Source organism: Elephantulus edwardii, unplaced genomic scaffold, assembly GCF_000299155.1.
Source record: "Elephantulus edwardii isolate Elephantulus edwardi_28Jun2011 unplaced genomic scaffold, EleEdw1.0 scaffold00163, whole genome shotgun sequence".
Taxonomy (NCBI): domain Eukaryota; kingdom Metazoa; phylum Chordata; class Mammalia; order Macroscelidea; family Macroscelididae; genus Elephantulus; species Elephantulus edwardii.
The window spans coordinates 3,081,092-3,096,555 of NW_006399913.1; the positions used below are offsets into that span (position 1 = coordinate 3,081,092).

Genomic DNA, 15,464 nt, shown 5'->3' on the forward strand with positions numbered 1-15,464 from the left:
TCATGCTTGGGAGGGTGGAGGGACAGCGCAGGAGGGGAAGACCCTCTATGAGATGGATTGATTCGGTGACTGGGGTAATTGGGATGGGCGTGTCAGAGGCAGTGCGGTTGGCGCACGACAGAGCAGGGTTTAGGGCTGCTGTGCATAGGGTCGCTATGAGTCACAAACGACTCGACGGCACATAACAACAACAACAAAACAACAACCCTAATATGGTCTGTGTGACCTATGAGCTATTACAATGGATTTGGAACCCAGTAAAACAGTAAGACTGAACAAGATAAACAACCCAAATAAAAAATGGGCACCGGATATGAACAGACACTTCACCAAAGAAGACATTCAGATGGCCAACAAGCACATGAAGAAATGTTCAAAATCCCTAGCTCTAAGAGAGATGCAGATCAAAACAACTGTGTGATATCATCTCACCCCAGTAAGAATAGCAAAATTTAACAGAACAGCAAGCAACAAATGCTGGCAACGTTATGGAGAAACTGGAACCCTTACTCACTATTGGTGGGAGTGTAAAATGGTGCAACCACTGTGGAAGGCAGTATGGCGCTTTCTAAAAAGGTAGCAAATAGAGATACTATTTGACCCAGCAATTCCACTACTTGGAATATACCCCAAAGAGACCATAACTGACATCTAAGCAGATATATGCACACCCATGTTTATCGCGGCTTTGTTCACAATAGCAAGGAATTGGAAACAATCTAAGTGACCATCAACAAACAAATGGATAGAGAAGCTGTGATATATTCACATAATGGAATAGGACATTACGCTGAGTGAAGTATCTCAGTCATGAAAGGACAAATACTGTACGGTGCCACTGTTGTAAAACAGAACTGAACTCGGGCTTGGGGGGAGACTGAGAAAGATGGGTTCAATAATGTATAATGTGTTGAAACAGATGAGGGAGAAAACTATTTAAAAGAGATATATGATTAGTTATTATCATGACAAGATTCCAAAACAAAGGCTGCATAGTGGAGTGGACTTGGGGGGAGAGAATGTATAACAATGAAAGAATTTTTCTTTTACTTTTCAAAGAGAAGAGTGAACTTGGGGGAGAGGGAGCAGGTAGAAAAGTGCAACAATGAATGAATGGAAATTCAAAGTCTCTGTAAATTTTCATTAAAAATAGTAACAATAAGGACTAAAAAATTTAAAAAATAAATAACAGTACGACTGGTGTTGGAACAATGAGAATGAGGCACAGGAGCTTGGAGGGCATGTTTCACCTCATGGGAAATGGCTGCTGTTAATGCGCAAAATTCCCTTTGTGGAGGTGGTAAAGGTTAGATATGGCTGCCCCCATGAGGTCCTTGCTTTTTACAATATTTAAGACCAAATGATCAATAGTTTCTCTTAAGTAAAGATAAAAAGGAAAGATGGTAGAGAATCAGATTATTTGAAAAGAAACATGCAGGATCAGATAAATGAGAATGTTAACAGACTGAAAAACAAACCTGTGCAGCAATTGTTAAATGGGAATTATTAGCTTAATAAACCTGTATAAATGTGTAACTGAAAATGCATATTATTTTTAAAATATATGGGGTAGCGTATACATCAAGTGTCAAAAGTATGGTAAGTGATTGCTTTCCCTTTGAATGTCTAGGGACAGTAACGATTCAGCACAACCTCAATGTATTTGGGAGTAAGTGTTCAAGGCAAGCACAAAGGAACCGAAGAAGAAAAATGCATGTCATGCTTGTGCAATATTAACAAGAAGTAGGAAGGGAATGAGAAAGGAGAGATTTCTACAAACTCCCTCCAAGAATTCAAAAGAGGTATAAGTCACCTGTTGACAGGCTCGTGTTTTTACGCTCTTTATAAAAGCAACGTCTTTAACTACACGTGACTATCATCACAACCACTTTACATGCTGACTTCCTTTATTCTACACTTGCCCTTAAAAGAACAGTGTTGGGGTCATTCACATGCTCACTGCTGTCAAGTCGGTTCTGACTCATGATGACCTTTCATCAAATTTGGGTTTAAAAAGGCTATAAATCACAGAAGGAGAAAACCACTCATCTTTATGCTGTGGAGCCACTCGTGTTCAGAGACATTTCACTTAGTCTTTTGACTTAACAGTGCAACTTTGTGCATAGTATGCCATAAGAACTCCCTAGTTTTTTTATTCAATCTAGTTGAAAATGAACTGGAATATATTTAAGTTGGCAAAACATACTTATTCATTTAGTTTCCAATTGCTTTCAAGTATAGATAAGTGATTGAACAGTGCATGGTTAAAAATCAAGAAAGGTGTGTATCAGGGTTGTATCCTTTCTCCACACCTATTTAATCTATATGCTGACCAAACCATTTGAGAAACTTGACTATACGAAGAATGTGGTGACAGGACTGGAGAAAGACACAGTAATAATCTGTGTTATGCCTGCATTAATAGCAATATTCAAAGGGTTTAAATATAGTCACATGTTTTTAGCTATTCCAAGTATTATGAAATTTTTAAAAATGTAATCCGGTAAGAAGAAAGACTGAATTATCTATAGAAATTTTATGAAATTTTCTCATAAAAAGATGATCAAAGAGTTTGAATAAAAGTATGTAAAGATGATGTCAGGTGATTATTACAAGAATAATATACCATTTTTTTTCTCGATTTTGTGAAATGCCTAGTATTTATCACCTTTTTAAAAATTAAAATTAAAATGTCATCAATGAAAGAAACTTATCATGGGATAGATAAGATGGATATTAAACTGATACAGAGATGCATTAACTTGGAGAAAGTTCTAAAGAGATTAACCAGAGTTCAGCACAGAGAGACAGAGAAGTAGAAATGCATTACAGAGTGATGAAGAGACATGGTGAAGAAAATAGGAAGGTTTAAAACATATCTAAAAGCAGTTCCAGAACAAGAGAAAATAGAAACTGGGGAGAGATAAGATTTAAGAACAGAACAGATAAGAATTCACAATAAACTAACCATTGACGAGATTAACTTAAGACTTGAATAAACTAAACAAAAACAAGTCTTCATTCTAATGAGCTCAATATACCAAAGGCAAAATTCTGTAAAGCAAAATCTTTTAAAAAAACAAAAAAAATGAAATAGAGTTCCTTAAAAAAATATATAAATAAAGCCAAAGTACAACAGATTCTAAAAATTTACTTATAAAAAGCAAAGATAAAGGATTAATAACTTCAAAATGCTGGCATTAAAAAAAATCACCATCAATTTTGAAGTCTAAACTTCAAGAAATTTTTATTAATTAAACTAATATTTTTGAATGCCTACTATATGACACTCTCTCCAAAGAGAGGACCTCTCCAAAGTGCTGAAGAGTAATGATGACAGTCTAAGGACTAAGGTGTGCCTGAATGAGGCCACGGTCTTAGCAATTACTTGGTATGTATCAGAAAGCTGGAAAAGGAATAAGGATGACTTAAGAAGAATTGATGCCTGCCTTTGAGTTGTGGTGCTGGAGAAGACTATGGCACATACCAAGAACCAACAAGAAAATAAGTAAGTCTGTCTTGGAGAGGGTGAAACCAACTTTCTCCCTGAAGGCAAGGATTTTAAAGCTTTGTCTCACATACTTTGGTCTTGTGGCCAGGAGGGACCAGTCCTTGGAGAAGGATATCAAGCTTAAAACAGTAGAGGGATAGCACAGGAGAGGAAGACCTTGGATGAGAGGGAATGATAAAGCAATTGGGGTAATAGGGGTAGGTATATAAGAGCCAGTAAGACTGGCTCCAGATAGAGCAGGATTCAGAGCTGTTGTACATAAGCTATGAGCTGCAGGTGACTTGATGGCACTCAATAATAACAACTATATGTCAAGTTCTATTTATGTGCACACAGCACAATAATAAAGAAAGCCCATGACCTCACAATTTACAGTCAAGTAAGAAGTCTTTAAAAGACAGGAGACAAAAAAAAATATCTTTTCATTAAGTCTCTGAACTCACAAAAAAAAAAGAATCAAAAAACTCATTTCCATGAAGTGAGAATCAAGCCCTAGCAGACCTTCAAGTGGGTTTTCAGAGAATATAAATCATACAGGAGATAGTTTCTATTTCTTCCACAGAACAGCTAGTGGATTCAAACCACATCCCTTTAGGTTGGCAGCACAATTCCTCACTACTAGGCCACCAGAGCTCTGCCCTTTTAATGTCCTCCAATATCCAGCTCATTGTAATCAAAAAAACTTAGAATTGCTAACTTTCTTGTAGTATTTCAAAATAACTTATCTGATGGTACATGCTAGCCTTTCTAACAGAGTTTTGTTGTTGCTACTGTTGTTGTGCACCTTCAAGTCAGAACTGACCCAAAGCTGACATTCCAGCAGGTTTTCTGAGGCAGTTAATTTTGCAGGTGGAGATTGTCCATCCTTCTCCTGTGCGGCAACTGGCAACTGCTGGATTTGAACCATGTGCCTCTAGGACTGCAGTACAGCTTCTTACTACTATGTCTCTACACGAAACTTTGAAATTATAGGAAAATTTGACTATGCATTTACACATAAGCAATTTTTTGTCCATGACTCAAAAAAAGGTTAGAACTACTTTTCTCTAACCAAAACCTATCTCCAGAATAGTCTAATGATTTATTATGGTTTCCATAACACTCCATAAATGAATTTTTCAGTCCAATTCCTACATTATTATTACTGCGATGTCTTTTCCACTCCGAACAGTAAGAAAGAGCCATACATGCAAGGGTACCTTGGTAACAAGCATCAATCTAGCATAGTAATTATCATTTGGTAAGTAAAAACAAAAAGGAAGTACTTTATTATAGCTTCAGTGAGTTGTTCAATACATCTTTGACCTACATTCTCTTGATGAAATATACTTCTGAATTCAAGAACATACCCTTAGGTTGAGTGCTGGTGGTTTATAGTAAGGAGCTGTACTGTCACCCAAAGACAGGAGTTCAAATCCACCTGTTGCTCCAGAGAGAAAGATGAGCAATCTACTGCCCTAAAATTTACAGTGTCAGAAAATCCACTGGAAGGTTAGTCTGTTCTGAATCAATGGCACATAACAACAACCCTTATGAGAGAAATAACTATCTTTTCATAGTTAAATTTTTAATATTGCCTACCAATTCTATCAAACAACTTACAATGACTTCAAAGTAAGTACTTTTAAAATATGATCACAGCAATAGAAATTATATAACTTTGCCTATATTTTACCATAAATGATAATGTTATATAACTATTAAAAAAATGATTTCTTTTCTGTAGTCTTTGAAATTTAGAAACTTTGCTAATTGTTTTACTAAATGTTTTAAGCACTGAATCCAATGCTGCTTTAATATCCAAGAATACACATCATAAAACCTTATCCTTAAATTTCGTTCTCATAAGAAATGGCAACAGAGACAGAATATGAAATGAAATTCAAGGGATAGGGACCAAAGTTTGAGTAGGTAGAGGGAGGGTGGGAGATGAAAAGGAATATATATATATATAATCTCCCATAAAACATGAAGGATAGATGGATGGATAGACTCCCAATCTAGCATGAAGGTCTAACCTTTAAAAAAAGAATAAGAGTCATGAAGGGCAGAGAACAGTAAGTGACTCTGCTCCTGAAATAAGTAAAACAAGTAAGAAAAAAAAATGAAAACAAATAAGTAAAAAATATGGCAAGAATGGACTAGATGGTATCAGGGGCATTTAAATATTTAAGCCTATCCTTTACTGATACCAGAAACAAACAAAAAAATTCTCAAATGTACATAGGTTTCCTAAAAAAAAAAAAAAGTACACAGGTTTCCTTTCCATTTTTATTTTCAGGGGATACGATTTTTCAAAAAAGATTAAAAAGCAAGAAGTACAATGAAACCCTAGGGGAAATAAATAATTACTTACCAAGTTGGCCATATAAATTGTGAGAAGCCCTCTCCTGCAAATAATTTTTAAAAAGAGAGATAAAGTGAGATTAAGCATGAATATGACTTAATAATCTATAATATTTTAGATATCTATCAAAAGAATTATCAGGAATTGAGAAATTTACTGATCTATCAGAAAAAGGAGTAGTTTTTGTAAAACAAGTTTTTAGTGCATAACAATTCTAAGCAGATGCCATGTATCCTTTTGTTTTAAAAAACCAAAAACATCAAATCAATTCTGACTCATGGTGACACTATAGGAAGGACATAGAACAACTATTCAAAGGGTTCCTAAGTCAGACTGCTTCCTATTTCTCCTGTGGAGGAGCTGGTGAGTTCAAACTGCCACAGCCTCATGCTTTAACCACCAAGCCACCAGGGTTCTTATAGCCCTGTTTAATGGTCATTAATTAAAATTCTGAAAAGAGAATTTAAATCATTTCTAAGTTACTAACTGCCTCATCATTAGCTGTTAACAGACTAATAATAAAGAATGCTAACTCATCCATCTTGCCAAAAAGCCAGAATTGAACAATCATGAAGAAATGCAAATTTATTTTTAAAACAAATCTAAAACAAATTTCACATGCAATGAAATTTTTTTTATTTCATCAGATTTTATTACAAATCATATTTACTCATCTTGGTTTTAATTTCATTAAGGAGAATTCAGATTGTAAATATATTTGCTAGTTCCAAAAGAGGTAAGATTAGAAACAATATAAGAAGAAACTGCATATTTATCGAAGTTTGTAAATGAGGATCCAGTTGAAAACTTGAATGTAAAGACTATTTACTATCATTAATAATTTTTTTTTGCTTAGTGCATATGAGAAAAATCAAGCCTATACTATTCCCCTAGGAAGAGCCTTTGATGTGTTTTTAAGAGTTAAAATAAACTATGAGAACAATAAAAGCTTACTTTACTTCACTAAAGAACTGTTACATTCTCAAAAAGTAATTAATCATAAAACCAATACCAATATTAGTCGCTTACTCTTAAATATCATGCCAAAACTTAGTATCATCAGTGAGATCTTACTGTCAAAATCAGTAAGTTTAATCATTAAAATACTTGAGTGTTTATTATACAAAATGGTTAAGATTCTTAATATTCTCAAAGCCACATGGAGGCAGTATGATTTAACCAAACAGCACTGAATCAAAGTTGGGAAATCTAAGGTGGCAAATTTTAATCCCTGGAATTCCATGATTTTATCATTAAAATGAGAAGACAGAACTAATTAACAAATTGATTTTTTTAAATCTTACATTTATCAACATAGGTCATACAATATTGGACCTACAATAACTAAAGACAAAAATGGGTCCACACCTACTCCTTGGGCATGTTTTACACACACACACACACACACACAAAATCTCCCTCCTAACCAACCTGAACATAACCAAGTGCTAGGGCTCATCCAAAAAGAATTTAAAAATCCTAAGATAAGGTCCCTTTTATCTCAACTTTTCCATTGTTGTTTTTAAGTGCCATCTAGTCACCTGGACTCATTAGACTCTAAGTACAATAGCTCTGCCCTATCCTGAGCCAATCTCATTGTCTCTGACACATCTACCCCCCCCCCCATTATCTCAATCTCATCCCCTTCTTTATGTCAATCCATCTCATCCTGGATCTTCCTCTCTTGTGCTGTCCCTCCACCCTTCCAAGCATGATGTCCTCCAAGTACTGTCTTCCTCTGACAACATCCCCCAAGTATAAAATCCTTGCCTCTAAGGAGCAGTTTGACTTCACCACCTCCATGGCAGGCCTGTTTATTCTTTTGGCAATCCACGTTATGTATGTTCAATACTCTTCTCCAGTGCCACTGCTCAAAGGCATCAATTCTTCTGTCATCCTTATTCATTGTCCAGCTTTCTGATGTGTATATTATATTTTTTCTTCTACTAACCTAAATTCTCTATTTGCAATTTAGCAGTAAAATAACTTCAGTTTAATTAATAGTCTCTATCTTAATAAAATACAGGCATTAATTTGTTTTTCATCTTCATATCCACACAAACTTATACATCAGAGGTTTTAGATGGCTGTTGAATTATTACACATGTAAAATGCCAAACTATTATGTTAATAAAGATACTGTGATTTGGAGTCCTGGCTTTACTCTGAATCATACCAACTCTACGAACAAGAGATCAAATCTTGCCCTATTCTGCACCATCACCACAGTCTCTGCCACACTCAAAACCCATTGTTACAGTGACTGTATCTTCTGACAACATGCTGAAAGTATGTGAGGCAAAATTTCAGCATCCTTGCCTCCAAGGAACACCCCAGTTGCACTTTACCCAGGACAGATTTGTTTGTTCTTTTGGCAATCCATAGGATAATCAATAATCCCCACCAAGACCACCATTCAAAGACCTCAACTCTTCAGTCTTTTTTTTTTTTTTATAAAACACAATGTATTGGGTTTTATTGTTGTTGTTGTTGCTTTTATTAATTTCAATGAATATTTACAGAGATTTTGGATTTCCATTCATTCACTGTTGCACTTGTCTCCCCGTCCACCCCACCCCCACCCCCGTTCACTCTTCTCCTTGAAAAGCAAAAGAAAAACTCCTTCATTGGTATACAATCCCCCCGCAGTGCCGTCCACCCCCACCCTGAGTATACTCCACTCTGCAACCCTCATTCCAAACTCTTATGATCATCAAAATGCCCTAAAATATATTACTTTTAAACTGTTCTCTCCCTCATCAGCTTCAATGCAGTATACATAATTTATCCAGTTTTCTTATCTTTTTAATTCACTGTTCCATTTTCACATTAATATGAAGCAACAAAAGTATCATGCCTTTGGTCAGGCATACCTTGATCTTTAAAATGGCATCTTTGCTCTTTAGCACTTTACTGCAATCCTTGACAGCAGATTTATCCAGTGCAACATGTCTTTGATATCGTCGATGCTGCTACCATGGATATTGATTAAAGATCCAATTAAATTAAATCTTTGACAACTTCAATCTTAAGTTTTCTTCGCTTTATATAAACAAAGTTGTATAATCTGCATAGCATAAGTTGTTGTTGAGTCTTCCTCCAAATTTGATAACAATTCTTCTTTATATAGTGCCAATTCTCAAATCCAAATATCTGTTCAGCACACATTTTGAACAAGTATAGAGAAAGGATAAAAACCTGACATATACCTTTCTTGATTTTAAACAATGCCTTGTCCTATTATTCTGTTCAAACAACTGCTTTTTTTTTTAGTTGGTATAAATACAAATTTTGCATCAGTATAATTAACTGTTCTTAGTTCCTATTCTTCTCAAGATTAATTATAATTTATGATCCACACAGTTAAATGTCTTTGCATCATCAGTTAAATTCAAGTCAGCATCTTTATGATGTTCTTTGCTGTCAGCTAAGATTTATCTGACATCATCAATGATAGATTTCACTCTATAGCCTCTTCTGAATGCAGCTTAAATTTTTAGCAATTTCTTGTCACTGTGTATTCCATTAATTTTTAATAATCTTTAGGAAGATTATTAAGTAGCGGGTCAAGAAGCAAAACAAATAATGGTTGAAACATCACAAAAGATTGTAATGTAGACATACCTCCATTCTGCTGAGAATCACTAATTCAGAAGGTTGGTGTAGCTCAGCAAATAAACAATACAGAGAGAGTTAGGTATTTCTTTAAACCAGGGAATTTTTTTTTAGGGGTAGGAGGCAATATATATACAAAGAGGAGGAGAAGGTTGAATTTCTTAAATCTACATGAAAAATAGTGTGCTGCTAACCCATAAGTGCATGATTTGAATCTACCAGCTGTTCCACGGGGAAGGACAGGCAGGCTCCTCCTGTGTGATCTACTGCCTTTGAAGACCAGCTAGGAGTCGGATCTGCCGCAACAGCACTAACAACCCAACACATCAGGGAGTTCTACTTTTAAAAATGCTAAGAACCATTGCTCTGTGAACTGCTTATCAGAGTAGTATTCTTCCTATAGGAAAATAACACAAAACAAAATCGTCTATAATATACTGTGGAGCCGGGGGAGGGGGGGTACAGGAAGTTGTATTATTAACCCAAAGACAGTGCTTTTCTGAGGCTTCTAAACCACCAGCTACTAAAGGAGAAGGCTCTAAACTGTGCAATTTACAGCCTTCAAAAATCCACTGGAAGATCGCTATGATACCCCATTCTAATACGTTACAAAGTGCTTTCACATCTTGAAATTCCAAGTACTATTATCTTCTAACATTACAATGTCTAATAAATTCAATAAGTTTTTTCCACAAATTTTAGAAAATACATTCTTTCATTAATCTTGAACTTTGTCTTAGCTTCGGAATGACGCTGTAATACATTCCTTAGTACCGGTCATGTTCCAGAATATTGCAAAATATGTGTGACTACAGTTGTTGTTATGTGCCCTCAAGGTGACTGTGACTCAACAACCCTCTGAACAATGGATCTTCGAAGCCTGTCCTATCCTGCACCGTTCTTACCATGTCTGACATACTTGAGCCCATTGCTGCAGTTACTGTGTTAATCCAATTCGTTAAGGGTAGTCCTACATTTGACTCACCCTCCAGTTTTCCAAGCACAATGTCCCTTTCCAAAGAATAGAGCCACAACTTCACCATCCATGCCTCTAAGGAGCACTCTGGCTGAACTTCACTCAAGACAGATCTGTTCTTTGGTCATCTAAAGGATATTCAGTACTCTCCTCCAACTCCACAACTCAAAGGCACTGGCTCATCTGCTGTCACCCTTATTCACTGTTCAGCCCTCCAAAACACAGCTGGTGACTGAAAAGACCATGGTTCCAATCAGCCACACTTCGGTCTTTAAATCATCAACACTGCATTTTCAGGACTTTGAAAAAGTCTCTGACAGCAGACTTCCTCAAAGCAATATGTCTCCTGATCTCCTTACTATTGATACCAACAATGCTGATTTTGGATCATAGGGTGCTGCACTACTAACCATTAAACAACGAGTTTCTATTAGTTCAAATCCATTAGTAGCTCCCAGTAAAAAGACGTGCAGTCTCTTCCCATTATAATTTACAGCCTTTGATATTCAACAGAATCTTGGTTACTATCAGTAGGAATCAACAGACATGAGGCACACAAAAATCATTTAAAAGTTACATACTATAGGAAGTGAAAGAGAAAGACATGTGCATGTACGTGTGTGTGTGTGTGTGTGTGTGTGTGTGTGTATCACTGTTGTTCTATGGACCCTCAGACGTGACTCACAGCCAATCCTCCAGTGTTTTCAGAGGCAATTAATACTAATACAAGAGGAGACTGCCCTGCTTTCTCCCGTGAAGCACTTGATGGACTTTAATCATGTGCCTCCGGGTTGGCAGTGAAACTCCTTACCAAAGAGGCCACCAGGGCTCCATATATAAAACATGTTCTCCAAATGAGGACACATTTTACATATTTGAAAACCAAAGTGAGAATTCCTAAATACTGTAATATTTTACTAAAAGATGCTCTGTAACCAATCTATGACCAATCTTGGAATACATAGCAATTGTTGACATTTTAATCTGCATTTGTGTTTAACACATTGCACACCTTTTAACTTATCTAAACTAATACAAAATATCAAAGCAAATTCCATAGCAAATGCTACAAAACAAAAATCCATCAGAACAAGTTCTTTCAGAACCACAAACAAAGCACTTCCTAGGAAAAGAAAGAGAAGACTAGTTCTTAACAGCCCTCCTAGGGATAAAGTAGATGTTACCAGGGCATCCTGCTGAGTTACTATGATCACAGTACTTTGTGGCACAAAATTTTTTTAAGCAACCCTGGAAACAACTTCAAAGCTTTCTCAGAAACCCCTCAGCGATGCGATTAAGGCTTAAGTAAGATGCCCACTTACTAAATGTCAGGATCTAGCAGGCAAAGCAGCTTAATTTTCAAAAGGGATGGATGGATAGATGGATTGAAGAGAGGGAGAGAAAAAATAGGGAGGAAAGAAAAATCAACTTAAATGAAGATGTATATATGCATTTAGATATATGCAACTCAATATAAATCTTCTAAAACAGTAAATGTTTCACTATCCAATAAACCTGTAGAGATTTAAAATGCAGATCTACCACTATTTGCTTGTATGAAGACACGACATAATATGAAGAGAACTGCGTATCATCCACTGCGTATCATCCACAATCTGTTTCTTCTTCTCACTCTCATTTATTACAGATGCTTGTAGGTGGAAAAGAACCCGGGTGCAACATGTGGAATGTGTTGCTGTGCTAATAAAAAAGTGAGTAATTGGAATCCATCAGCTGCTCCTCAGCAGAAGAATAAGAAGTCTCCTTCCATAAAGATGTGCATCCTCAGAAACCAAGAACAGGAGGCCAAGACTCTACAGCAGGAGTTGGGACTATTAGAGATCTACTTAATAAAACTATAAATTTGTGTTAAGTAAATAATTCTTCAGAATAAAACATAGTACTGAATCAATTTTTGCATAATTCCAGATAAACAGATTAGACTTGCTTAAGACAGAGTGTGCAAAGAGTAACACAAAATCATCTGCTTTCTTTGTTATAAAGGTTAGCTCAAAAATTATCTTTAAAAAAATCATTAGCTTCTACACAATACTATAAACAGTTTTTTTTATTTACAACTAAGATTTGCAGTTGGTATGCATGCACCACACACAAACCTCAGCAGAAAGAGCAAACACGTTATTTCACAGTATCATGAATTGCAAGAGAAAATCAATCACCCAACAAACTAAATCAGCACATATTACAAAGAGTTCAACTAGTTAACAACCAAGGGAAAACAATCTATTTTTCAGCAAGCATGTAACCTAACTTATAAAGTAACTTCTGTTTCTTTGTTTAATATTAACATTTTTATTAGGTCTCGAAAACAAAGTGTTTCAGTTACTAATTCTAATTTTAATAATCTGTAACATTTTCTGGAACTAGATTATATAAGATTAAAACACACTACTGCAAAACCTTACCTACAAGAAATAAAAATGAAAAGCTTTAGAAACAAAAAGAAACTAAAAGCTCACTTAACAAAAATGAAACTCTATATAGTAGGAGACAAACTACTAAGCAAAACCTAGAAACTTCTAGATTCTCAGGTAATTACAACTTTCCAATAATGCAATTTGGCAGCATCAAGATGGATGGATGGTGAAGAGATTGAGATTGTTTACAGCTTTAGTTTGCCTGGCTCCACAGTCAACACTCTTGGCACCAGTAGCCAGGAAATTAAAAGGTGTATTGCCACAGGAAAGTCTGCTGTTAGGGACCTCTCCAAAGTACTGAAGAGCAATGGTGTCTCTCTGGAGACTAAGGAGCGTCTGATACAGGCCATGGTCTTTGCAATCACTTGTTACGCATCAGAGAGTTGGACAATGACCAAGGAGGATAGAAGGAGAATTGATGCCTTTGAGCTATGGTGCTGGAGAAGAGTATTAAGAGTACCATGGACTGCTAGGAAAACAAACAGATTCATCCTGGAAAGGGTTAAACAGGGTGGCTCCTTGGAAGCAAGGATTCTGAGGCTCCGTCTAACATACTTTGGACATGTTGTAAGGAGAGACTGGTCCTTGGAGAAGGACATCATGCTTGGGAGGGTGGAGGGACAGCGCAGGAGAGGAAGGCCCTCTTTGAGGTGGATTGATTCAGTGACTGGGGTAATTGAAATGGGAGTGTCAGAGACAGTGCGATTGGCACAGGACAAAGGAGAGTTTAGGGCTGTTGTCCATAGGGTCGCTATGAGTCACAAGCGACGCAACGGCACATAACAACAACAACAATGAAAACTGATAATGAAAAAATGAGGGGGGAAATTAGAAAAAAATTAAAAACTAAATAACAGTCACATTTAAGAAAGATTGATACATGTAAAAGTTCACTATAAGTAAAAAGCAAAAAAAGACAGAGTGACTAAAATTTCAGTGCTAGAACAAACAGAAAAGAAAGAGAAAGATCCTACAGCAAATATCCTCTAAATCGGCCCTACACAGAAAGGTTAAACAGATTCAGGTCCACTAAGGAAACTGGTAACTTTTTCTAAGAGTCATCACCCAGAGAAAAAGTCACCAGACCCTGAAAGTTTCACAAAGGAATTAACCACACATTTGAAAACCAACAAACTAATTCACTGTTACTTAATATATTCCAAGAGAGCTCTGGTGGAATAGTCCAAAGAGAGCTGCATCACCAAGTGCCGCAGGCACTTTGAATCCACCAATTATTCCATGGGAGAAAGATGAGTCATTTCCTTCTGTGAGATTTATAGTCTCTAAAAATCTCCTATCGTGTCAGCTACGAGTTGGTTCCAACTCTACAGCAGTAAATAAGATAAGTAATATATTAAAGTTCTTCTTATTGTTGTTGTTGTTAAGTCTCATGAGTCGTGGGCGACTCATAGCGACCCTATGAACAAAAAGTCCTCAACACTTGTATGACTTTCATCCTCTCTCTAGGTTCTAGGTTCTGGAGGCAAGCTATTACAGAAGTGGATACCACTCCTGCTTCCAAGCTTGTTTTAACAGGGGAGCTCCACCCAACACTGTCTACCATGGGTAACCAACCATTAACGCATTTGACACATCAGTGTCACAGTGTTCAGCTTCACAGCAACCACAAGTTACCTCTGTATGGCAAGTGGACACACCACTCCCAACCTACTCTATGAAGTAAATATAGCAATGACACTCAAGGCCATAAAAAAAAAAAAACAAGTACATGCACATGTACACACACACAAGTACATCATAGGCACACAGATATGAATGAATGCAAAGAAAAGCTCAATCTCACAAATACAAAATTCAGATCAGACATTGAAAACACAAGACCATAATCTAGTGAGATATAGTCCAGGAAAGTAAAAACTGAAGACTTCAGGAACTCTACCAATTTAATCATCATAAATAACAGATTTCTTATAAAGAGGTGAGAATGATCAATTTAATCTATTATTCAAACATGGAACAACATAACTACAGACCTCCAAATAGCCTCAGCATCATCTGAGATGTATAGCTGTGTACCACATAACATTAGCCCAGGCAACATTTAAGCACATACACACTCATAAACCCAAATCCTGTGCATTTCATTTAAATCTCCAGGTACACACAATGATTTGTAGTAACAAACTCACACTACATTAAGATAAGCATCAAAACATTATCATTACCATATCATTACATCAAAGATACTTTAAATTTATCATTACATTAACATTTATTTTATTAAAATTTCCAGGTATACATGATCATTTATAATAACCAACACATACTTACTTTAAGGTAATCATCAAAAATATTATCATTAGTGTATCATTAAAGATACTTCTGTGTGTCTGCAGTAAGTTTGTTGTTATGTACAGAAAACTACACAACATACGATATACTAAGCAGAGTATTTGACTATAACTTGATACAAACCTGTTTCAACTTTAAGTCTGATTTAAAGACCCAGATTTGTAAAACAATGAAAGAATCCTTTCTTTTACTTTTCCATAATTTTTGACTCATGTACTTATAACTTGTTAGTCAAATTTGTGTCTTCTAGGTTGCAACACCCCC

At 36.0% G+C, this 15,464-nt stretch overlaps 1 protein-coding gene across 2 annotated transcripts in view; it reads right to left on the reverse strand.

The window, feature by feature from the left end:
• TMEM135 (transmembrane protein 135) overlaps positions 1-15,464 on the reverse strand; it is a 259,256-nt gene that overhangs the window by 191,032 nt on the left and 52,760 nt on the right. For both annotated transcript variants that reach the window (XM_006895253.1, XM_006895252.1), the window contains exon 4: positions 5,868-5,901. In XM_006895253.1, the coding sequence (XP_006895315.1) occupies positions 5,868-5,901 (34 nt within the window). The remainder of the gene's footprint in view (positions 1-5,867; positions 5,902-15,464) is intronic.